Source organism: Mustela nigripes, chromosome 2, assembly GCF_022355385.1.
Source record: "Mustela nigripes isolate SB6536 chromosome 2, MUSNIG.SB6536, whole genome shotgun sequence".
Classification (NCBI taxonomy): Eukaryota; Metazoa; Chordata; class Mammalia; order Carnivora; family Mustelidae; genus Mustela; species Mustela nigripes.
The window spans coordinates 14,401,178-14,424,208 of record NC_081558.1 but is presented as its reverse complement, the minus strand read 5'-3'; the positions used below and the strand labels follow the sequence as shown (position 1 = coordinate 14,424,208).

The 23,031-nt window shown below is 57.2% G+C and overlaps 1 protein-coding gene across 7 annotated transcripts in view; it reads right to left on the bottom strand.

The window, feature by feature from the left end:
* Positions 1-23,031, bottom strand: part of CRTC1 (CREB regulated transcription coactivator 1) — a 78,286-nt gene that overhangs the window by 32,689 nt on the left and 22,566 nt on the right. For 4 of the 7 annotated variants that reach the window (XM_059389463.1, XM_059389465.1, XM_059389466.1 and 1 more), the window contains exons 2-3: positions 1,513-1,629; positions 234-281 (exon numbers count right to left, since the gene is read on the bottom strand). In XM_059389463.1, coding sequence (XP_059245446.1) covers positions 234-281; positions 1,513-1,629 — 165 coding nt within the window. The remainder of the gene's footprint in view (positions 1-233; positions 282-1,512; positions 1,630-23,031) is intronic. The other 3 variants (XM_059389464.1, XM_059389468.1, XM_059389469.1) reach the window with 1 other exon arrangement.

Sequence of the window (23,031 nt, the reverse complement as noted above, 5' to 3'; positions counted from 1 at the left end):
GGACGAACCATGCAGCATTGATGCCCATGCTCGGATCCTCCAGGCGGGGGCCTCGCCCTCGTGACGCAACCACGCACGCTCCCCCACACAGGGCAGGGGAAGGTGCAGCGTGGGTCCACTTCTTTTGGCAGACAGGACACTTCCCACCAGGCCACTGGGGTAGCCACACAGGGATACCCAGCACCCGCACACGTGCCAGGGACGCCAAGGCCTCAGCCCAGGGGCTCATTTACCAGAGAGACAGGAGCCGCCGCCAGGGCCTCCCCCAGATATCCGCTGGGCTGAAAATGCAAAGAACCGAGACTTTGAGACACTCCTGCCTCGTCCGGCCCCCCAGCGGGATGCCCAACAGGCCCCAGTGCACCCTTGGCCCAAGGAGGCTCTATGCCGGCACTAGCCATGGCCGTACTCGGGGGCTGCCCAGAGAGATGCTCCCCTTGAGGGAGAGGGAGATGGGGGAAACAGAGGAAGGGGAGAGGCAGGAAGAGGGGAGAAAAACACAAACTAGGAAGGGCCTTGACAAAGAGGTCAGACTCGTGGAGCACACTCAGGATCGGCACAACGGCCCCATGTGTCTGCTCCTGCAAGGGGGCCCTCTGAGGAGGGCCATGCTCCGAGAAGCCCGGGGGACATAGGGCTGAGCCAGGTGTACCCCGAGCCAGCTTAGGGGACCCCAGGCCAGTGCCCTGCTGCATTCCAGCAGTAGTGTGGGAGGAGGAGAAACTGGGGAGTGACTCAGGTGGGTGGGGTTAGGACTAAGCTCCATGCGGGACAGGCTGGGCTCCACCTGGCCTGTCAACACATGGATAGACATGGCTATTTCTGAGGCCCTGTCCCAACAAAGGGGCAGGTGTGTGGCCGTCTGGTGGACCTGTCCCTACAGAGCCCAGACAAGCTAGGGGTGGCCCCAGCTCCGGGCCCCGCTCCCAGGCCCACCTCACCCCTGCTTCCATCTGCAGACCAGGGTCAGGGCACAGTCTGGGGTAAGAGGCCAGTCCTGCACCCAGGTGGTGGGCCTTATCTCTCATTATTTATGATAAGGACGTGCACGGCGGCTGTGTGGCCTGCGGGAGCCGTGTTGTGTGCGTCCCTGCCAAGAAACGTTTGCAGACAAGTGGGGTCAGGCCACAGGGCCTCCTTCTGAGAATTGCTGGGCTTGCGGATTAGTGAGGCAGGATGGAGCCAAGCCCCAGAGGCCCCGAGCGGTTCCCGATGCCGCACAGCCGGCCAACAGGTGTAGCGGCTGCCGAAACGCTCTTGGGCCAGACCACAGCCTCGCTGCGGGCTCTGCTGACAGAGGACAGGCAGGGGGATCCAGGGAAGGCCTGGCCAAGCTGTCCCAGGGACAGGAAAAGAGTAGGTGGGGGCGGGGGAGGCGAGCTGCACCAATTATTTGGTGACCCCAGCTCTCCGCAGCAGCCGACACACATGCTGGCTCGCTCCCTCTGTGGCCAGGGTGGGGCCTGGATACAATGTGCACCAGGTGGGAGGCTGTAGTGGGCAAGGGCTCACCTGGAAGGGCAGATCCACGGTGCCACTCCCGATCTGGTTCACGTTGGGCAGGGACCCACCGTAGTACTGGCCCCGGCTTGGGCCCAGCTGCAGGTACTGAGACTTCTGGAGCTGGAGCTGTAAGAGAAGCTGGCAGCTGCAACGCAGGCCCGACGCCTTCCTGAGCACATCATGAAGAGTGCCACCCCAGGGGGGCGCCCAGAAAGGTACCAAGCGATGGGGATGATGGCACCAGTCACAGAGGGTATGGGACCCTGTGACTCACATACTCAAAAGAGCCCCATGTCTCTCCACCCCAAAGAGCAGAACCAGAAACCCACAGTGCCCCCAGGCAGCTCTCCCCAGGCAAGGCAGCAGGCCCTGAGGGGGCTGCCTCCATGAACTCGGGGAGCCTTGCTGGTTCCCGTGCATCGTTTGTGAACGAGCAAGACAGTATCAGATAGACCTGGAGCCCAGAGCCCGTGGAGAAGGCCCCTCACCCACGCAGGGGAGCCATTTCTTTCCACAGCTAAAGACTGTGTTCCCGGGGCAGAGGCCAGACATCAGAAGCTGACACCAGGACACACGAGGAATTGTCTTTCCAATGGCCTGAAGCAGAGGGGCTGGCTCAGAAGCCCAGGGCTACCTTTCAAAGCACAGGGTGTATGATCCCACCAGCCACACACATGGGGCAAGCAGGGCGGCCATATCCCGCCCAAGTGGTAAGGGGTCCTGCCCAAGCCCCCAGACTCCTTCTGCCTCTCTTGCTGGCCTCCCTGGAGCTGGGCGCAGCGGAGGGCCTTCATCTGGGATGGCTGGATGCCTGCATGGGCCTCCCCCCGTCATTCACATAAGGATCTGTCCCACTGGGCCACACCTAAGACCCAGGAGCCCAGCTCTCTGACTGGCCGGCTGCCTTGAGGTGAGGCTGGGACCTCTCCTTCTCTCCCTCGAATAGCTGATTCCACTTTCCTGGGTCCCTGGTGTAGTCAGCACCACTCGTGACCTGCAGGGCTGATGGTCCACGACACCTGTCCTGCTCCCTTGGGAGGCAGGCGTCGTGTCCGAGAGGTGGTGGCCAGGCACTCAGGGAGGGTGGGCGTCCGCTCTGGCCCTGGCCAGGGCGGTTGCTAGGGTCGATACTGTGTACACAACAAGGCCGGCTCACGTTCCCTCACAAACAGCTCCTGGCAGCGCTCCGTGAGCTGGCTGCCCGCGCCGCCCCACTCTCCCACGCCGGCCCCTGCTTCCTGGGGGGGCCCAGGATACTGGAGGGGGAAGTGAGACTCGGGAACTGGCTGCCTGCCCAGTAGAGTACCTCACCCAGGTAAACAGCTGTTTCCTGTGAGCGACAGTGGAGTCAGGAGGGAGACTGACCCCATTCCATCCTTCGCGGGTGGTTCTTGGGGTCTGCGGGGCCCAGCCCAGGATCGGTCTCCAATGGCTAGAGACCTCACTGTAAATACCCCACTGTGTCCCTCCTACCCTATAGTCATGAGAGATGAAATAGGCCAGCCTCCGGCCACAGGCAGGGGGAGACCAAGCAGGGTAGGGCCCTCACCCCTGCCTGGGCACGAGTCACCTCAGACCCAAGACACCCACAGGCTTGTGTCTGAGGCTTGTGACAGAAGCCTGCCTTGCAGCCAACCCTCAAGAACCATGTGCCCCACCCCCCCACTGCCCTTCATGGCCTCGGTTTCCCCCTCCATTAGTCCAGAAGTGGGTAGGGACGCCTGGCATGTGGCACATGAAGTGCTTACAAAACAAGTATTTTTGTCAGAGGCTGAACTGCCAGCTCAGGGAGCCCCAGCATCCTGCCCAAGCGCTCCACAGAGCCGCCATGTTCCAGGCCAGAGAGAGCCTGGTGTTGGGGATGATCTATAGGACCGGGGACTGACAGGAAGCCCACGCTCGCACACTGCTGGGACACCAGCCCTCCCAGGCCCCACCTCTGCCCCCTTCTTTCTAGCAACGACCTCCCACCCGCCTCCCTGTTTTGCTCCAGGACTGTCAGGCTTTGGAGCACAGCCTCTGGGTTTGGAGTGGGAGGTGTGTGGGGCCCTGCACTTCTTTGGGGCACCTGGTGCCTGTCCCCCACAAGAAAGTGTCCACCTGGCCTGGAGAGGTCTGGTCTTTGTCCCCAGTGCCTGAGAGGTGGAAGCCCTCTGGACATTCTGCCTGACAAGACTCTCTTTGTCTGCCTGCACTCTCAGGCCACACTGGGTGGTCTATGCCAACAGTGTGATTTAGGGGAGGGGTCTTGGGCCACGTGGAATCAGCTCGCCCCCTGTAGGGCTAGAGAGGCAGTCAGCCAGGTCCATGTAAGTCCCAGTAAAAAGCCAGGACCCCGAAGCTCAGGGAGCATCCCTGGATGGCAATACACCATGTGTGTGGCCACAAGGGGTGCTGGGAGAACTGAAAGCTGTCCACACGACTCCACAGACGGGGGACACCCGGAAGCTCATGCACAGAACTCTTCAGGACGCCACCCAGACACCCCTTCCCTTTGCCGTTGAAACCTGTGTCCTTTCGCTTGTAATAAACCCTAAGTGTGAGCATTTAACAGCTTCCGCGAATCCTGTGTCCCTCAAGTGACCTGCTGACCTGAGTGTGATCTTGGGGCTCCCCCCCAATGTTGCAGGAGCTGACTGCCCTCCCAGCCTTGGCCAGGAAGTCCCAGAAGCTGGGAAATGAGGTGAGAAGATGCCAGCTGGGGCCCTGCCCAAGAACCTGCTGCCTGGGAAGGAAGGACAGCAGAATGACATCACGAGGCAGGACCTGATGAGCTAAAGGTTGAAGCTCGAGCCTCTCGCTATTGCCAAGCCACAGCCCCTTGTGCATCCTTCCAGCCAGCAGTCCTCACTCTGTGTCCCCCCCAAATGGCACTTGCCCTTAGTGGGGCACAAGCCTCGCCAACAGAGCTCCATAAACCCAGCATCCAAGCCAGGGCATGTCACTCAGCAGCACCTGCTCGTGGAACAAATACACGTGTGCACACCTGAGTAAGGGAATGACTGAATACCGCTGTTCCTGCTCTCGAGGGCCGACATTCACAAGCCAGGTAACAGGCCCATTTGGAGACCACACAAGCGCCTATCAGAAGGCCCACATGGCTCCCAATACAGTTAGAGGTTCAAGGTCAAACAGGGCTTGGATGCCTCTCTCCCCCAACATCCCCCACACCCACATGGATGTTGGAAAGGGCAGTGCAGATGGGAAAGCGAGGCCCACATGAGGCCATCACGTGCTGGAGGCCAGGTGCTAGAAGAGGAGACCTGCATCTCTCAGGGCTCCCCCTTGCTTGCGGCCTGTGGTCCGATAGCCTGGGGCAGGAGTCTGCGCCTCCCGACTATGAGAGTGGCCTCCACTCCAGATTCAGAGGGCCTGGGCTGAGGGTGGGTGAGTGCCTCATTTCCCATGCTTGTACCTAAACTTCCTGCCTTCTGCTCTCCCCACCCCTTGGCTCCAAAGCACCCTGAGTCTGTGCACCCCCAGGGCCTTGGCCTGTGACAGCCCCCGCTTCCATGCCCATCCCACAGGGGCCTCCCTGACATCCCACCCAGGGAGCAGCCCCTCCAAGTCACTATCACATCAGCCTCCAGCTTGGTTTGTGTTGTTCTTTTTTTTTTTTTTTTTTTTTTTAAGATTTTATTTATTTATTTGACAGACAGAGATCACAAGTAGGCAGAGAGGCAGGCAGAGAGAGAGGAGGAAGCAGGCTCCCCGCTGAGCAGAGAGCCCAACGTGGGACTCAATCCCAGGACCCTGAGATCACGACCCGAGCCGAAGGCAGTGGCCTAACCCACTGAGCCACCCAGGTGCCCCAGTTTGTGTTGTTCTTAATAAAGTTTTCATCGCAGAGGTTTTAGAGTTATAGAAAAACTGCAAAGACTGTTCTGCAACACCTCTCCCTAAAGCCACCCTCCTGCCTTACTGGGACAAAATTAGGGAAGTGGAGGTAGGCTGGCATCCCTGGCTGACCCAGACCCACTCGTGTGAAGCCTCCAGTGGGTCTCATCAGGTTTGCTGTACTGGGACCCTGTCCACCATCTCCATCCGGGCCCCACCAAATAGTGGGGACTCAAGACTCACAGTGTGCTGGTCACACTGTGTCCAGCACAGGACTGTGCGTGGTCACAGAACCCCCATAAATAGTATCACGTGTCTGCCTTACCTCCCATAAGCCTGCCGCAGGCTCAAATCTTTCCAGAACAACATGTGCAGTCCCTGCCTCTCAAACCCCCTTGCTCTCAGGTCTGAACTGACTGGGCAATGGGCAGCAGGCCCTGGGGTCAGAGGTATCTGATCCACGATGGATGGCCTAGAAGCCCAGCACAGACCCTGGCCATCCTGCACTCAACAACTCCCCACCCCAAGCGTTACAGATGGCACCACGAGTGTCCCTGAGTCCCCGCCACGGCTCCTTCTCAGATTTAAAGTATCAACAATAGTCCTACCACCTTCAGCGTCCCAGGGCTACCGTAACAAATGACCACAAACAGCATGGCTTAAAACAGTAAGAATTTACTCTCTCACGGTTCAGGAGATGGAAATTCAAAATCAAGGTGTGGGCACGGTTGGTTCCTTCCTTCTTGAAACTCTGAGGGAGAGTCTGTCCCAGGCCTGTCCCAGTTTCTGGTGGCTCCAGGGTTCCTGGGGTTGTGGCCATATCTCTTCAGTCTCCACCTCCATCCCCACGTGACCTTCCCCCATTGTGTGCCTCAAATCTCCCTCTCCTTTCTCTTATAATAGCTGTCACTGGATTCAGGATCCCCCCCACCCCCCGCCAATCAAGAATGATCTCATCCTGAGCTGTCTACCTACATCTGCAAAGACCCACCTGCCAATAAGGGCACATTCCCAGGTCCTGGGGTAAACACATGGACAGAGGTTTTGGAGGGATACAATTCAACCAAGACAGGCCTTTTTTTTTTTTTTCCCCAAAGATTTCATTTATTTATTTGACAGAGAGAAATCACAAATAGGCAGAGAGGCAGGCAGAGAGAGGGGGGAAGCAGGCTCCCCGCCGAGCAGAGAGCCGGATGTGGGACTCGATCCCAGGACCCTGAGATCATGACCTGAGCCAAAGGCAGAGGCTCCAACTCACTCAGCCACCTAGGCGCCCAAGACAGGCCTTTTGAGAGCAGCACCAGCACACGCCACTTTCCAGATGGGAAAAGCAAGACTTACTGGGCAAGGGAACTGCCTAAGACTGTTAGCCACCCAGCTTGGGAGTGGCTGAGCAGGGCACAGACTTCACTTCTGGAACTTGACCCCTGCGTGACCCCGCAGACTAGGAGGCAGCTGGACCAGAGAGTGTCAGAGGCCATGTGGCATTAAGGATAAGAGCACACCTGCTCCCCAGGGAGCCTCCTGTCAGAGCATCGCTCTGAGGACAAGTCTACCACACTGATGCCATCAACACAAGTCTCTCCATACAAAGCCGCTTGGGTTTCTGCCCCAGCCCGAGGACCCTTGTTTCCAGACAGGGCATCCCCACTTCTTGACACAGCCCAGGCCTAGACCACCTCCCTCCACTATCCCACACAAAGTCCCCTCCCCTGTCCCAACCTGACACCAGCCCTAAGTAAACAGCAGCTTCTCCAGCCTCTTCCAGCCCCACCTTGCTGATCCTCTAGCACAGTGCACATCCCCCACCTCTATGCCCACAGCCTCTGCTGGCCCGCTGGACACATCCCCCACTTGCTGGTATCTCCAGCAAGGCAGAGGGGAAGCCACAAGGCTGGGCAATGGGGGCCGGTGGCCCTGGAAAGGCCTGGTGTGACAAACACCCACACTTCTCCAGGGCAGCCCCCCAGGACCCTGCGCAGGGTGCAGCAACATCCCTACCTGCCAGCCCCGCCCAGTCCTCACTCTCTAGATGAAGCTGCCCTTGGCTTTCCCCATTCCCCCCCCACCCCACCCAGCAATCGCCATGGCAACTGGCTGGCCTTCTAATGAGATTAAGGGGAACAGACCTGCTGAAGGCTGAGCTCTATCCTCCGCAAAGCCAAGGCCAGCGTGGGGGCCATGCTACAGAGGCCCAGAGAGGAGCTGTGTGCTCCAAATGGACCTTGATTCCACCCCCGCCACCACCAAAAAAGGCGTGCATGATCTGGCCCTCTGCTCTCCACCACTAGAGCAAGTCGCTGCCTCGGGGTGCTCACGCTGGCACCCCTCCCCCACTGGGTCACGCCAATGCCGTGTACCTACACAGGATCCCCTGCTCCACAGCTCAGTGTCCAAACCCACTGGACTCAGGTCCTTCTCCTCTAATCTGTCAGCCCCACAAGGACCCTGGCACAATGGAGGGGCCTGGCATCCACAGGGGGAACCTCTGTCAGGACAAACACACAAGTGTAGGACGTACTGAGGTGTACTGTGAGTCCCAAGCAGGGACCACTTTTCTCCCACAACCACATAGGACTACCTGGACGCCCTCCCCACCGTTAGTAAAATGAGGCCCAAGGGAGAAGGGCCATTGCCCAAGTGCAGAGGCAAAGATCCACCTGGGAGAGGAAGGCAGAGTAAACACTCTCTGGAGAACATTGAGCACCTGGGGCTCTGAGGGAGACAGCTGGGCATGCACAGGTACCCAACCAGGAAGGTCCGTGATGGCTTTTTCTGTCCTTCTCAACTTATTCATCGAAGTAAGAGTCACATAACAGAAAAGCGCACCCTTTCCGCGTGTACGGTTCAGTGGCACACAGTACGCATGCAGTGTTAGTTGCAACCATCCCCTCTGTCCAGGTCCAGAACATTTCCAGCACCCCAAAAGGAGACCCCATTCCCATCAATAGCCCCATCCCCCTGCCCCTGGCAACCACCACCTTGCCTTCAGTCTCTACAGATCTGCCTGTTCTAAACATGTCATCTAAATGGAATCACATGTGACCCTTTATGACAGGCTTCTCTTACACAGCACGACTTTTTTTGTTGTTTTGTTTTGTTTTCTTAAAGTAATCTCCACACCCAACATGGGGCTCGAACTCATCACCCCAAGATCAAGAGTCACGTACTCTACCGCCTGAGCCAACCAGGTGCTCCTCTCTCAGAACCACGTTTTTAAGGTTTATCCACATTGTAGCACGTGTCGGGTATCTGCTCCTTTTTGTGGCTGAATAATACTCTATCATAGGGCTGGACCACATTTTGCTTACCAGTTCAGCTGCTGATGGACATTTGGGCTGGTTCTGCCCTTTGGCAATGGTGACCAGTGCTGCTGTGACGGAAAAGGCAAGTACCAGTATCTGTTTGAGTCCCTGTCCTCAAATCTCTGGGTAAACGGCTAGGAGTGAATGAGGGAATGAACTGCCCAGCATGGAGCCCAATGCAGGACTCGAACTTGCCACCCTGAGACCAACACCAGAGCTGAGATCAAGAGTTGGATGCTTCACCAACTGAGCCACCCAGGCGTCCCTGTTATTGTTTTACCGTCATATCTAAAAACCCATCACCCCTGAGCCGGGGAGGCTCAGTCGGCGAAGCATCTGCCTTCTGCTCAGGTCATAATCCCGGGGTCCTGGGATTGAGCCCCACATTAGGCTCCCTGCTCAGCGGGGAGCCTGCTTCTCCCTCTGCCTGCTCCCGCTGCTTGTGCTCTCTCTCTCTCTGACAAGTAAGTAAAATCTTAAAAAAATAAAAACCCATCTCCTCAGCTAAGTCTGGGCTGATTCACACCTATGTTTCCTTCCAGGAGCTTTCCAGATCTCAGAGTCAGCTCTTTGGTACACTGTGAGTTAATTCTGAAGTCCCTCGCTGCCCCAGTCCCCCCTCACTGGCGGGACCCGCCCCCCCCCCCCCCCCCCGCCCCCCCCCGCCCCCCCCCCGGGGGGGCCCCCCCCCCCCCCCCCCCGCTGGCAGCCTGAGAGGGCTCTGCTGGGAGGAGCACCCGGCTGACCCCGCGGAAGCGTGCTGGTACGCTGGAGTGGCTCATCTAGCGTCCGCTGAGCGCGGGAGGGAATACTGAATGAATGAGGGAATGAATGAAAGCGTCACAGGCGTGTGGCCGAGCGTGGATTCCAGGCTGAGTCACCCCTGCCCCCGGCCCCCCGGCCGACTGAGACACTCCCCAGCTGCCTCCTCACTCGTTCCCAAAGTGTAAATACAGAACCAGATACACAAACACCGAGTGTGCCTCGGAATGCCTTTAATCAGGCTCCGTTGCCGCTGCCAAATTCCCAGCCCCGGCTGAATCAGAGGGTCCTCTGTGAGCACGTTCTGCTTCCCTTGTTGGTGGCGGCTGTTGAGCACAGACGTTCCGGCTGGGATGTGTGAAGGGTCCCTCGGGGCCTGAGCATAGCACAGCTGGCTCACGGGGGCCTCTTTCCCTGTGAACGAGACCCCGGCCCTGCCAGCCGGCTGCAAGCCAAACCTGGGTGGGGACTTGCAGCAGCTCTGGGACGGGGAGACACAGCTTCACCTCCATTTTACAAGGGGGGGAACTGAAACACTGAGGGACTACAGGCTTGCCCTGAGGTCACTCGGTGACAGGAGGGGGCCTCAGTTACAATCCAGGGACTTTCTCCAGCGAGGCCCACAAGGTCCTTTCAAATGCTCTGCTTTCTGCCTCTGGGCCCCTGCACCCAACTCATTCTTTTTCTGGAAACTTCCATGGAGTTCCTTCTCATCATTTAGGTTTCAGCTCAAACATCACCTCCTTAAGAAGCGCTCCTCAACCCCCTCCTTCTAAAATAACCCTCTGTATTCATTCTGGCCGCCCCAACAAAATGCCACAGACTGGGCGGCTTGAACGACACTTACTTCTCCAATTCCGGAAGCTAGAAGTCCGAGACCAGGGTGCTGTCCCTGTAAGAGCCCTCCTGCCGGCTTGCAGAAAGCCACCTTCTCCGTGTCCTCATGTGGCCTTTCCGGGTGGTGCATGCGGGTGGAGAGGATGCTCTCTCCTGGCTCTCCCTCTTCTCATAAGGATGCCTGTCCTAGCAGATCAGGACCCCACTCTTATGACCCCAATGCACCCTAGTCACCTCCTCCGCACAGACCCTGTCTCCACACACCGGCACGCTGGTGATTAAGGCTTCCACGTAGGAATCTGGGGGACATGCTTCAGTGCACGACACCCTCTCACAGATATGCTGCCTGCCGGTGTCTGTCTGGCAGGCTGGCCTGTCCTCACAGGCCCCTATGATCACCTCAGGGATCAGAGCCTACCTCCAGGTAGTGACCCCTGGAATGGGAAACCTCAGGCTGAGTCCTCTGGGAACACTCCTTGCTAGCCAGTCCCAGACAAAGCCCGGGGACCCCGGAAGTATCCCAGCAGGAGCCCCCAGGATGCAGGGTGCGGCGGCCTATGAGGTGCCCAGAGCCTGGCCCTGGAGAGCCCCAGGGTCAGTGACGTGAGAATGACAAACAGCGCATGCTCCGGACTAGCGAGCCATGATGGTGGGAAATCAGGAGCACCACTGCCCCAATATAAAATGACGCTGCTACTCGCCTGGGCTATGGGCTGGCGCGGGGGGAGAGTACCCAGAGAGCAGCTCAGGTGGCTGCAAGGGTGTGTGACAGAGCAGGAACAGCCTGAGGTGGATCAGCTCAGCCCCTGCACTGGGCTGGCCAGTGTCCCCCAGATTCACACCCAAGCAGATCCTCAGAATGGGACCTTGTCTGGAAAGAGAGTTTTTGCAAATGAAATTAGTTAAGACTCTTGAGATGAGATCATCCTGGTTTTAAAAAGGTTCCTAAACCCTAATTACCATTGTCCTTATAAGAAGGGGACACAGAGGGGCACCTGGTTGGCTCAGTCGGTAGAGCACGTCACTCAGACTTGGGGTGGTAAGTTCGATCCCCACATTGGGTGTGGAGATTACTTAAAAAAAAAAACACTCTTTAAAATGATAAGAGGACACAGAGACACAAAAAAGGCCACGTGAAGATGGAGGCAGAGATCGGGGTGATGTAGCCACAAGACAAGAAACTGCAAAGGTTACTGGAAGCCTCAAGAAACTGGGAGAGAGGCCTGGGACAGATCCCCCTGCAGAAGCCCCAGAAGGATCCAATGCTGCCCACACCCCGACCTCTGACTTCTGTTGTCTGGAACTGCGAGAGAACAGATTTCTGTCATTTTAGGCCTCCCAGCTGACGGTTCCTTGCTGTGGCAGCCCCAGGAAATGAACACCTGCAGAGCAGAGTCCATGGGGGTCCAGGGGGAGGCAGGGCCACTCAGAGCCAAGCTTGGGGCAAGAGGGGACCCGAAAATTAAACAGTTGGGGAAAGCCGACCATGGGGACCCACAAAGAATAAGCTAGGAAGGGACCAGGCAGAGGGAACAGCAGGGGCAGAAGTGAAGGCCCAGGGAGAGAGGGAGGACAGACAAGGCCAGGTCAGCTCTGATGGGCATGCACTGCGGAGGGGCAGGCTGGGCAGTGCTGGGCCCAGACCAGGGCAGCACGAGGGACAGTGACTCCGGGGCTGGAAACACCACAGTGGGCTCACCAGCCAAGGGAGTCTCGGCACATCAGCAGCAGCGAGAGGGCCCATCCCCAAAACACACCTCCCTGTTAGGTCATGGGAGACTCCATCCATGACCTCATGCCAACCCCAGCCCCAGGTCCCCGGGGACTGCAAGAGGTGGAGTGAGAAGAATGTGGGGTATCACGTTCTGGCTCATGGGCCTCCCGCCGGCGTGAGGGCACCACAGCCTACAGGCCTGGGGTGGGATCTGGTGAGCTGGGGCCTGGGCGGCACGACCCCTCCCATTCCCTCACCCACATACTGATTGCAGGGTCGCAACACATCGTCATTGGACCCCATGGGGCTACGCACAGCAGGCCAGGGGGGGTCTAGCATTCACTCACCCGCCTCTGCACTGTATAAGCCCAGGCAGGCCCGGAGGAGGCGTGAGGGCCCCAAGTGGGAGATGGGGCAGTACTTGATAGGGTCCATACGTGGCTCAAAAGCAAAGCCCAGCACCACCAGCACAGCCAACAACAGATGCAGGCCGCCTTCTGCTGTCATCTGCTGGAGGCCACGGACAACCCACACTGCTCCGGCGGCTTTTCACATTCCCCTATCTGCTCCCCCTAGTTCCACGTCACGGTGGCCATGGAAGAGGAAGCCGACTGGCCCACAGGGGACAGGGTGACCAACACTCGAGAGGCACCCCACCCCCCAACGATCTGAGTGCCGGTTCCCACAGCATAGCCGAGCATGTTCGCTGCTGGCCAGCGTCCCCTGAGACAGGCAGCTGGCCCCGGCACACATCAAGGCCCCGTCCAAAGGTCCTGGGGCAGCTGGCTTCACCTGTGACTTCTGGAAGCTCTCCCAGCCTCGGCGAGAGGCTCTGGGGAGGCCACAGGGCTGGAGGACTCATGGCCAGGAGGCCTCAAGAAGGAGGCAAATGGCATCAAGTCAACTTCTAAAGACCAGGCTTAAACAAGTCACTTCGAGCTGCTGGTTATGACTACGTCCTAGTGTGATTTGCTTTCGGGAGACGATAAGATCTAGATCACTGATATTTTTAAGTCCAAACCATTTGGACCCTGCAGCTCTTTCCGGGTTTTGCTCCCCCACCACCCATTCTACACAGCTAATCACCCATTCTACACAGCTAATCAAGCTGAAAAAGCCTGGGAATAAAGTGCGGGACAAAGCCAATCAAGTTCCTCGCCTCATAACAAAAACAAAGAGCCAGAAAGAGGGAGAGGGGTGAGCACAGGGTGGGCGGCAGGGCGCTGGGAAACGGGAGCTTCTCCAAGGGCAGGGATCCTGACCCCAGAGGCTCTCTGTCCACTCCCACTCTTGGGCACTCAACAAGTTTCCTGGGGCTGCCGTGACAGAAGACCACACTTCACAGGGATTCAAACAACAGGAATGTATTCCCTCAGCAGGCCAGAGGCCAGACAACTGAAATCAAGGTGTGGCAGGGCTGGACCCTTCCAGAGGCCTGTGGGAGAATCTATCCAGGCCTCTCTCCTGGCTTCTGGAGGCTATCAGCAGTTCCGTGGTATCCCTGGGCTTGTGGACGCCTCATTCTGACCCATACCTCTACATTCACACAGCCTTCTGCCTGTGTGTCTCTGTGCTGCCTTCTTGTAAGGACACCAGTCTCTGGACTAAGGTCTTGCCCTACTCTAGGTCGACCTCACACTGACTTGATGACATCTGAAAGACCTTATTTCCAAAAAGGTCTCATTTGCAGGTTCTGGTTGGATACAAATTTGGGGGGCAGGGGACACTCTTCAACCCATCATAGTCACCCCATCCTGTGTTGCCACGGACCTCCTGCCAAGAACCTCCCACGACGGCAGCACCCTCTGGCTCAAGCCCCCGGGTTTCTCCTGCAGCCAATCCTTGGGCCTCTCGGGCAGTGCCCATCCCTCCTGAGCCTCCGTTTCTTCCACTGGTCAGCGGAGGGTAGAGGGGTAAAGGTGGGTGGCATGTGGACCCACCTAGCACCCATTAGCCACTGCAGATAACTGGGACCCTGCCAGACAGGTGGCCGGCAGCTTCTGGAGAGTCATTTGGCAGGGTCTGTAGGGAGCCTGAACAACGTTCCTGCCCTCTGACCCAGTAATTCCACTTCTGGGAAGCTCTCCTGAGGGAGATCATCCAAAATGCGGATTTATGCACAAAGATGTTCCTGCACCATCAGTCCTCAGAGCAAGGAGCTAAACTGTGCTGCAGGACCTAGCCAGGCCAGGGCGGAGCCTCCACTCAGGAGAAGAGACGACATACGCCTCCATGGAGGGAAGGCCCCCTCTGCAAAGATCCGTCCCTGCAGGCACAGGCAGCCCTAGGGTAAGGCCAGGCCACTCCCTTTCCAGGGATGTCCCCAAGTGGGCTAGACACTGGAGTTGGGGGGGATTGAAGGTGGGGGAGCAGGGTGGCCAGCAGCCCCATAAATGCCCCTTGGGACAGGAGAGGAATTCTCCAGAACACAGGAAGGGCTGTGGAGAACCATATAACTGGAGTGACCAAGGCCACCTGAGCTCAAAGGAGGGCCCAACGCTCCATGTTACCCCCTCCAGGCCAGAGGCTGACATGAACCTGAACACAGGCCAGTGCAATGATCTGGACAGTGAGGGGTTCTGTGAGAATGGGGAGGGCTCCCCAAAGACCCTGGGGAGGGACAGCCCACTTGGATGGTGCTGGGGAAGGGGGATGCTCAGGGTGCAGACACCCCACAGAGTTGGTTTTTTGTTTTTTAAGATTTTATTATTTATTTGACAGAGAGAGACACAGCAAGAGAGGGAACACAAGCAGGGAGAGTGGGAGAGGGAGAAGCAGGCTTCCCACCGAGCAGGGTGCCTGATGGCAGGGCTCGAGCCCAGGACCCCGGGATCCTGACCTGAACAGAAGGCAGATGCTTAATTAAGACTGAGCCACCCAGGTGCCCCATGAGGCCCCACAGAGTTTAGAAAGGAGATTCCCCCTACTCAGGCCAAGGGGTCAGGGGAGTGGCAGGTGTGTGATCCCACATATGGACAGCAGGTCACAGACATCACCCTGGTATACTCAAGACACAGGGGCCTCCCCAGCTCCAGAGAGGCCCCTCCAAAAAGGGCATGAGGTTGGGAGGGGCAGGTAACCATGGTGAGGCAAACGGGGTGGGGGATGGGCAGGCAACAGGGTTGGAAGCCCCTAAACTGACAAAGTCAAGAACACAGTAACAGCAAGATCCAGCATGTGTCTCCCCGTCACGGGGGTGTCACTGAAGCACTCAAGGTGGGTCAACTCAGGTACGTGCAGTGGGTTCACGCGAGCCCTGGAAAACTCATGTCCCCATCCTCACCCCGGAACCTGTGACTGACCTTATTTAGAAACAAGGTCTTTGCAGATGTAAATTAAGATAAGTATATTAGAAAGAAGAAATCTTCCTGTGTTTGCCGGGTGGGTCCTCAATCCAAAGACAAGTGTCCTTATAAGGATGCACAGGGACAAGGCCATGTGGAGATGGAAGCAGAGACTGGGCTCACACAGTACAAGCCAGGAACTACCAGCATCCCCAGGAGCTGTAAGAGACCCGGAAGTATCCTCCTCCAGAGCCCTCGAGATGGCGTGGCCCTGTGACACACTGACTTCAGATATCTGGCCTCCAGATGGTGGGATAACAAACTTCTGCTGTTGTAGCAGAAGTCCCTCGTTATAGCAGCCCTGAGACACGCACAGGCATGGTGCCCCTAAGCCAGGACACGGGCTGCCATCTCCCCTGCCCAGGGGAAGCTGAGGCCAGGTGGGTAGGCCCTGAAGCCCAACCTCATACCAGGAAACCCAACCCCCCCAAACACAGACAGCACCTCGTTAGCTCTTCCTTTTAACGTGAACATGAAATTGACATCCCACAAGCACAAAAAACAACATACCTCCGCCCCAGCCCGAGACCTAACGGCTGTCACTGTCACGTCGTCTTGGCCTCCACAAAGAGGGGGCCCCGAGGAGGCTGCCAGTGACCTGTGTTTGCACCACACTTCCCTCCACATGATGCGGGAGGTCACGACTGTTGACGCACTGACTCATGTCTGGCCTTCCAGGGGCTCTGAGGCAATGGCGGCCAGCGGGCAACCCTCTCCGTCCATCTGGGCCCTGCAGCCCTCCTGCTTAGAAAACTCCCCCTTCCCTCTGGCTTAGAAGGGTTCATGGCTCTTTAGGCATCCCCACCCCCAAAGGGCCCCAAAGCAGGAAACACCAAACAGATAAGCACATGCCCTAGAGTTCCCCACAGGGTCCCCCAGCCAGCAGGCACCAAGCCCATTGCTGGGAACGCCGCCCTGAAGCGGCCACAGCCACAAACATCTGACATGTTAAACTGTGTCACGTTAAAACTGTCATGTTAAACTGGAGTGTGGTGGTGCTACATGTCCCGAGGCTGGGCGGCCCCATGGCCCCACGGCCCCACAGTGCTCTGTTCCTGCTGGCCTTAGGAGGACGGACACTCACCCTTCCCAGGGCCTCTCGCATCCACACCTGGCTCCCAGGTACTTCCTGAGCACTGGCTTCAGGGGCAGGAACACCAGGGCAGACAGGGACAGATATGGTGGGGAGGCTGAAGGTCAGGGGTAAATAAACGTATAACCTGTAGATGGGCCATTCACAACGGCCAAGGTGGGGAAACAACCCCACGATGAAGGTGTAACTAAAATGCGACCCATCTGTACAGTGGAACATCATTCAGCCATAAAAAGGAGGAAACCTCGGACACAAACTACAACATGGACAAACCTTGGGAACTTTATGCTGAGTGAGAGAAGCCAGACCCAAAAGACCACACCATGTGTGATTCCACGTATACAAAATGTCCAGCATAGGCAAATCCACAGAGCCAGAAAGCAGATATGTGTGTGCCAGGGGCTAAGAGCAAAGAGGTGGGGAGTGAGAGTGACTGCTCAGGGGGACAGGTCTTTCTTTGGGATTGATGAAAATGTTCTGGAATGAGACAGACAGCCTGACGGCAACTGTGAATACACTGAATGCCACTGAACTGTTCACTTAAAAATGGTGAATTTTAGGACTCCTGGGGGGCTCAGTCGGTAGAGCGTCTGACTCTTGGTTTCAGCTCAGGTCATGACCTCGGGCTCCTGGGATCAAGCCCCCACGTCAGGCTCCACGCTCGGCAGGGGGGCAGGGATGTGGGTGGCAGTCTGCTTGAGATTCTCTTGCCCTCCGCCCCTCCCCCACTACATGCCTGCCTTCTTCCTCTAAAATAAAGGAGATGAATCTCCAAAAAATATATGATAAATTTGATCTTTTTTAAAAAAATACTTTATTTATTTATTTGACAGAGAGAGATCACAAGCAGGCAGAGAGAGAGGAGGAAGCAGGCTCCCTGCCGAGCAGAGAGCCCTATGAAGGGCTCGATCCCAGGACCCTGGGATCATGACCTGCATCAGACAGGGAACCTACTTCCCCCTCTCTCCCAGTCTGCTGCTCTGCCTACATGTGATCTCTCTCCCTCTCTGTCAAATAGATAAATAAAATCTTTAAAAAATTAAATTAAATTAAAATAAGCATTGGGGGCTCTTGGCAATCCTTGGTGCTTCTTGGCTTGTGGATGCCCTCACAGCAACCTCCACCTCTGTCCTCACGTGGCCTTAGAAGGACACAAGTTCATTGGATTCAGTGCTCGCCCTACTCCAGATGATCTCATCTCCAAATATTTAACTTAGTCACATCTCCAAAGATCCTTTTTCTAAAGTGGGTCTCGGCCACATATTCTGGGACTTAGGACCCAGACACAGATGTCTGGGGGATACCATGCAACCTGCTCCACCAGGGTTGCTGTAAGACTGACGGGGAGCAAGGGGTGTCCGGTGTGCACATGGCCTGTGTCCGTGCCCAGCCCTGGCCTGCCAGTCCCTGGCCAAGTATCACAGCCCAGTTTGTAATCATTTGGGCTCAGTTTCCCATCTGCAACACAGGGCTCTCCGGTAAGACTGAGTGCACAGATGATTCTCCCACAGGAAGCGTCACGTGGTGACCAGGATGCAGTAAGCCTGTGCACAGACATCAGGGGCCCACAGTGCTTGTCCACAAAACCCATGGCTCTGGGACCAGACAGCAGAGACCCCACCCACATTTGGCTAAGCCTCTGGCCTCAGTGTGACCCAGGTAACCCCCATGTACTTGAATGTAAGGCAGGTATGTCGCCGTACCTCTCCGTGGGCCTCACTGAGGGCCAGGGGACCCACCCAGTGGAGGATCCGTTGTGGGATGAACTGCGTCGCCCCAAAATCTACATCCATGTCCTGACCACCCTGTTCCTGGGAATGTGACTTTATTTGGAGACTGAAGATGACATTAGTTAAGACAAGAGCATACTGGAGTAGGACATGCCCTGATCCCCTGACTGGTGTCTTATTGAGAAGGAGCAGACAGAGACGCACAGACACGGAGAGGACCACACGGAGACGGAGGCAGAGACTGGGTGACACAGCCATAAGCCGAGGAATGCCAGAGCCTCCAGAAGCTGCAAGGGAGCAAGGAAGGAATCTCTCCCAGGGAGCCTCTGGAGGGAGCACAGCCCTGCCGACCACCTGATTTTGGACCTCTGGCCTCCAGAACTGTGAGAGAATCAGTTTCCAGTGTTTAAGCCCCCCACTTTGTGGTTATTTATTACAGTGGCCCCAGGACACTAAGAATGTCCACGAGACCCCACACGTACATGTGTGCGGTACATAGAAGAGAGCGAGAGAAAACTTAAAACCTGTCCTTTCTCCGCCTTGACTCTGAACACAGCCCGAAGGTGCACGCAGCTTCTGGAGCAAGCGAGTACACGTCTCTATTTGTAGCTGAGGGAACAGATCCTTCGCAGTTTAATTTTAAATCTTGTCACCAATTGGATAACACATATCACCAGCCGGAACGCTGGCCACTAGAAACAGGGGCTGCCTCCCAGTGAGTGGCCCCCCAGCCGGCCGAGGCAGGGAGCCAGACGGGGATGCTGCCGCCAGAGCGGGTCCCACACCTCCCCCGGCCCGGCCCACCTGGAAAAAAGCAGGCTGTGACAGGTGCATGACCGGCCTCGGGGAGGAGGGTCCCAGAGGTGACATGGAAGTCAGCCTTTCCCCTGCCAGGCGGGCAGCGCCTACCAGCCTCCCCTATCCCAGGTACCGCAGGGCGGTCTGCCAGCAGCAGCCGCGGGCTGATACCAAACAAATGATTTTTGAAAACGGCACCCACATGCTGACACATAGCCTTGCTGGGGTTCTGGGAGGAAACCACCTCCTGCGAGCAGTTCCTTCAATGCTGCCTCCCCCCAGATGGCTGGCAGGGGCCATGGGAAGATAAGACAAAAGCGAGATGCCCTCATTACCACGGGCCCAAAATAGCTTTATGCTCCATTTTTTAGACATAGCACAACTATGGAGTTACATAATAACAACGAAAGCCATTTTGTGGTCTGGAAGGCAGGATCCTGAAGGCCACCCAGACCCCCTCTGTACCCCCTGGATACCTGTCTTGCCCCAAGCCCCCCCAAGACCCCAAATACCCAGGGGCAGCACCCACTGCAGGTAAGGGGACGGAGCAGGGTCGGCCCTCCAGCTGCCTCACTGCCCTCAGACCACAAGCTCAGCCTCGTGAACCATACAGAACCATGTGTGGCTCAGGTAGCTGGACAGGCGACATGGCAGAGAGACCATGAAGAGGTGAGGCCGGAGGGCTTGCCAGGATGGGCTGGGGTGAAGCCTGAGCACTGCCCTGAGGAAGTAAAGGGCTGGCAGGGGAACACCGAGGGGTCTACTCAGGCCCCCTTCTCCCAGCAACTTAACCTCCAGGGCCACGTGCGACTCACCCCTGGTCCCAGCCCGTGTCATCTCACACCGGGACACCCACACCACCTCCTTCCCAGTTCTCCTGTCCGAAGCCTTCTTCCCTGCACACCGCTGCCAGGAACGCTTCCTCTCCTTTTCTTGATTAATGAAGTTCAAACCAGGGGCACCTGGGTGGCTCAGTGGGTTAAAGCCTCTGCCTTCGGCTCAGGTCATGATCCCAGGGTCCTGGGATCGAGCCCCACATCAGGCTCTTTGCTCAGCAGGGAGCCTGCTTCCCTTCCTCTCTCTGCCTGCCTCTCTGCCTACTTGTAATCTCCGTAAAATAAATAAATAAAATCTTTAAAAAAAAAAGTGAAGTACAAACCACATCACACTCCTGTTTTAAACACACCAGTAGGTTGCCACCCTACTTAAAATAAAACCCGACCCCGGTTTCGCAGCTCCTGAACACATTAAACAGAGTTACCACACAACACAGCAACTCCACTCCTCAGCACACACCCCAACAAAACGAAGACTAACAGCTACACCCACACTTGCACACCCAGGTTCCCAGCGGCCAGAAAGGTGGGAAGAGCCCAAGGGTCTGCCGCCAGATGAATGGATAAACAGAACAGAGGGCATCCACAGGATGGAATTATTCAGCCATAAACAGGAACGAAGCCCGGACACATGCTACAACCCAGAAGAACCTCAAAAACCCCATGCCCAGTGAGAGAAGCCAGTCACAAAAGACCACATGGTTCATGATTCCATGCATGTGAAATGTCCAGAACAGACATGTCCGCAGACACAGAAAGCAGATCACCAGGTGCCGGGTGCTGAAGGAGTGGGGCAGGGAGTGTCTGCTCGTGGGGATGGGGTTTCCTTCCTAGGGTCACGGAAATATTTCAGAATGAGATGATGGTGTCAGCTGTACAACACTGTGAATGTCCTAAGTGGCATTTGGCTGTTCATCTGAAATGGCTAATTTTATGTTCTCTCAAAGTCACCTCAATAATAAATAGATGACTGATGAAAATCAAACCAGACCCCATTACCATGCTGGCCGAGCCTTGCCATCTTGGCCCTTGCTCCCTGTTCCACCTACCGGGTCTTCCTCCTGCTCCAGGAGATGGCCAAGTCCCTCGCCCTTGGGACCTCTGTCTGTGCCGGCCCCTCCACCTGCCCAGCTCTGGGATGGCTGTGTCCCAGCCTGGGGCTGGCACACCGAGCCCCCTCCTCCAAGAAGCCTTGCCTCATCCCCAAGCCTCATCAGCTCCCTACCTCCGTCCCCGGGTGCTGGAGGACAGGAGCAGTGTCACAGCTGCCTGGGGTAGCATGGGGGTTGCCCCTGAGGACAGGAAGGCCTGGCCCCTTGGCTCTGCCAGCGCACAGTGGTTCTGCCCCTGCATGCGGGGTACGGTGGCAACCCTGATCCTCTTCACGGACCCCTGAGAGGACTGAAGCTGGGCTTGACCCCGAGGACTGCCATCTGGAAGCTATTAATGCACCCAAGACAGAGAACCTGGAAGAGAGAGACCTTGTCCTGAGCTCCACACACCCTGGACGCCCCGTAAACTAGAAGACCCCCTGGGAGCGAGTGCCAGGTCAGAGGACACCCTCCTCGGCCCTTGACTGAAGCCCACTTGGATGCCCACTCCCTAATGCAGCAGCCCTCTTTCCTGCCCCACCTCACGCTTGTCAGGATCCTCCTGGAGCCCCCAAATTCATGCCTCCCACCCAGCGCCTGCATGCTCCTGAGGAGACTGTACAGACAGCCCGGGCGAGCATATGTTCACACTCTTCCTCACATGTGTATGCACAGAAGCACGCATGCGCACCCAGGCATACACACCAACACAAACGTGTTCATACACACCCAGCTGCCGAAGGCATACATGCAGACACAAGTGCACACTACTTATCCACACTCTCCTGTGTGCACACTTGTTCACAAATGCGCATGCTCGCTCACTTATGCACGCTGACCTGTGCACACCTTCCTGTTGTCCCCTGGGACACAGTCCCCCGACTCGTTCCCACACCTGCTCTAGTGCCAGGCCCTGCCACCCCCAGCCATCACCTGCTCCCACTGCTACCCACCGGGTCTGAGCCCCAGCACCTCTGGCTCCAAAAATGCAAAAGTCTCCCGCCTGGGCACCTGAATCAACTCCACAGTCCCCAACCCCTTCTGCAGGTGGCAACCAGAGTCTTGCCCAACTGCCTACCTGAGCAGAGGGCCTCTCCTCACTGGGCCCTCTGACCCCCACTTCCCGAGGAGCCTCTACCAGCACAGGCCCTGCTCCCCCCGACCACACTTACCCCGGGCTCCACAGAAGCTGCATGCCAGCACTACCTCCAACAAGGATCCTTGGGCCAAGGTCCCCTCCTTGGGCTGCAGGATGGGGGGGGCACGGCTGTTGTGCACCCCCGTGGAATCCTCAGAGCCCCCAAGACTTCTTCCCGCCTGCAGCCCAGTGTGGGGCCTGCCCAGAGCATCGAGCCCTCTCTGCGGCCCCCCGCATCTCACAGCATGCATGCCCTGGGCTAGAACCGCAGGGATGCACGGGGCAGCCCCGCACCACAGCAAAGCGGGAGCCACGCTGGGCAGGAGCACCAACCGCGGCAAGCCCGGCTAAGGAAGACGAGCCGGCGCCAAGCAGGGCAGGCATGCTAACTCCTCGGCCAAGATGAACCGCAAGACCCAGGACAACTCAGAAAGATGCCAGACCTGGGGGTCCACCTGCACATGGGCAAACAGCACTCCCTTCTGGGCTCTGAAAGTTCCGTGACAAAGGCAGAGTGTGATGCCAGTGCACCGAGGAGTGTGGTGGAGTGGGAAGAAAGGGGTGTCCGTGGAGGGTGTCAGGCGGTCGAGGGGGATGCTCTACCCCGAGCTGGGCTCCGAGGCTTCACCGTGCTGTTGCCTCATTCACAGAGCTCCTGTTGCTGGCTGAATTATGTCCCCCCAAAAAGATATGTCCAAATCCTAACCACTGGACAGGGGAATGTGACTTTGAAAATGGGGTTATCTGCAGATGTGATCAAGTTAAGCAAGGCCACTCTGGAGTGGGGTGGGCACTAACCCGATGATGGGTGTCCTTCTGAGATGATGGGACAGAGACACACCAGGGAAGGCAGATGCCACAGTGATGCGGCCACAGGCTGAGGACGATGGGAACCGCAAGAAGCTGCAAGAGGTCAAGGAAGTCTCCTCCCCCAGGGCTCCTGGAAGGAATGAGGGAGCCTGGCAACACCTTAATTTCAGACTGCTTGCCTCCAGGATATGAGACAATAAATTCTTGTCGTTTTAAGTTACTCAGTTTGTGGT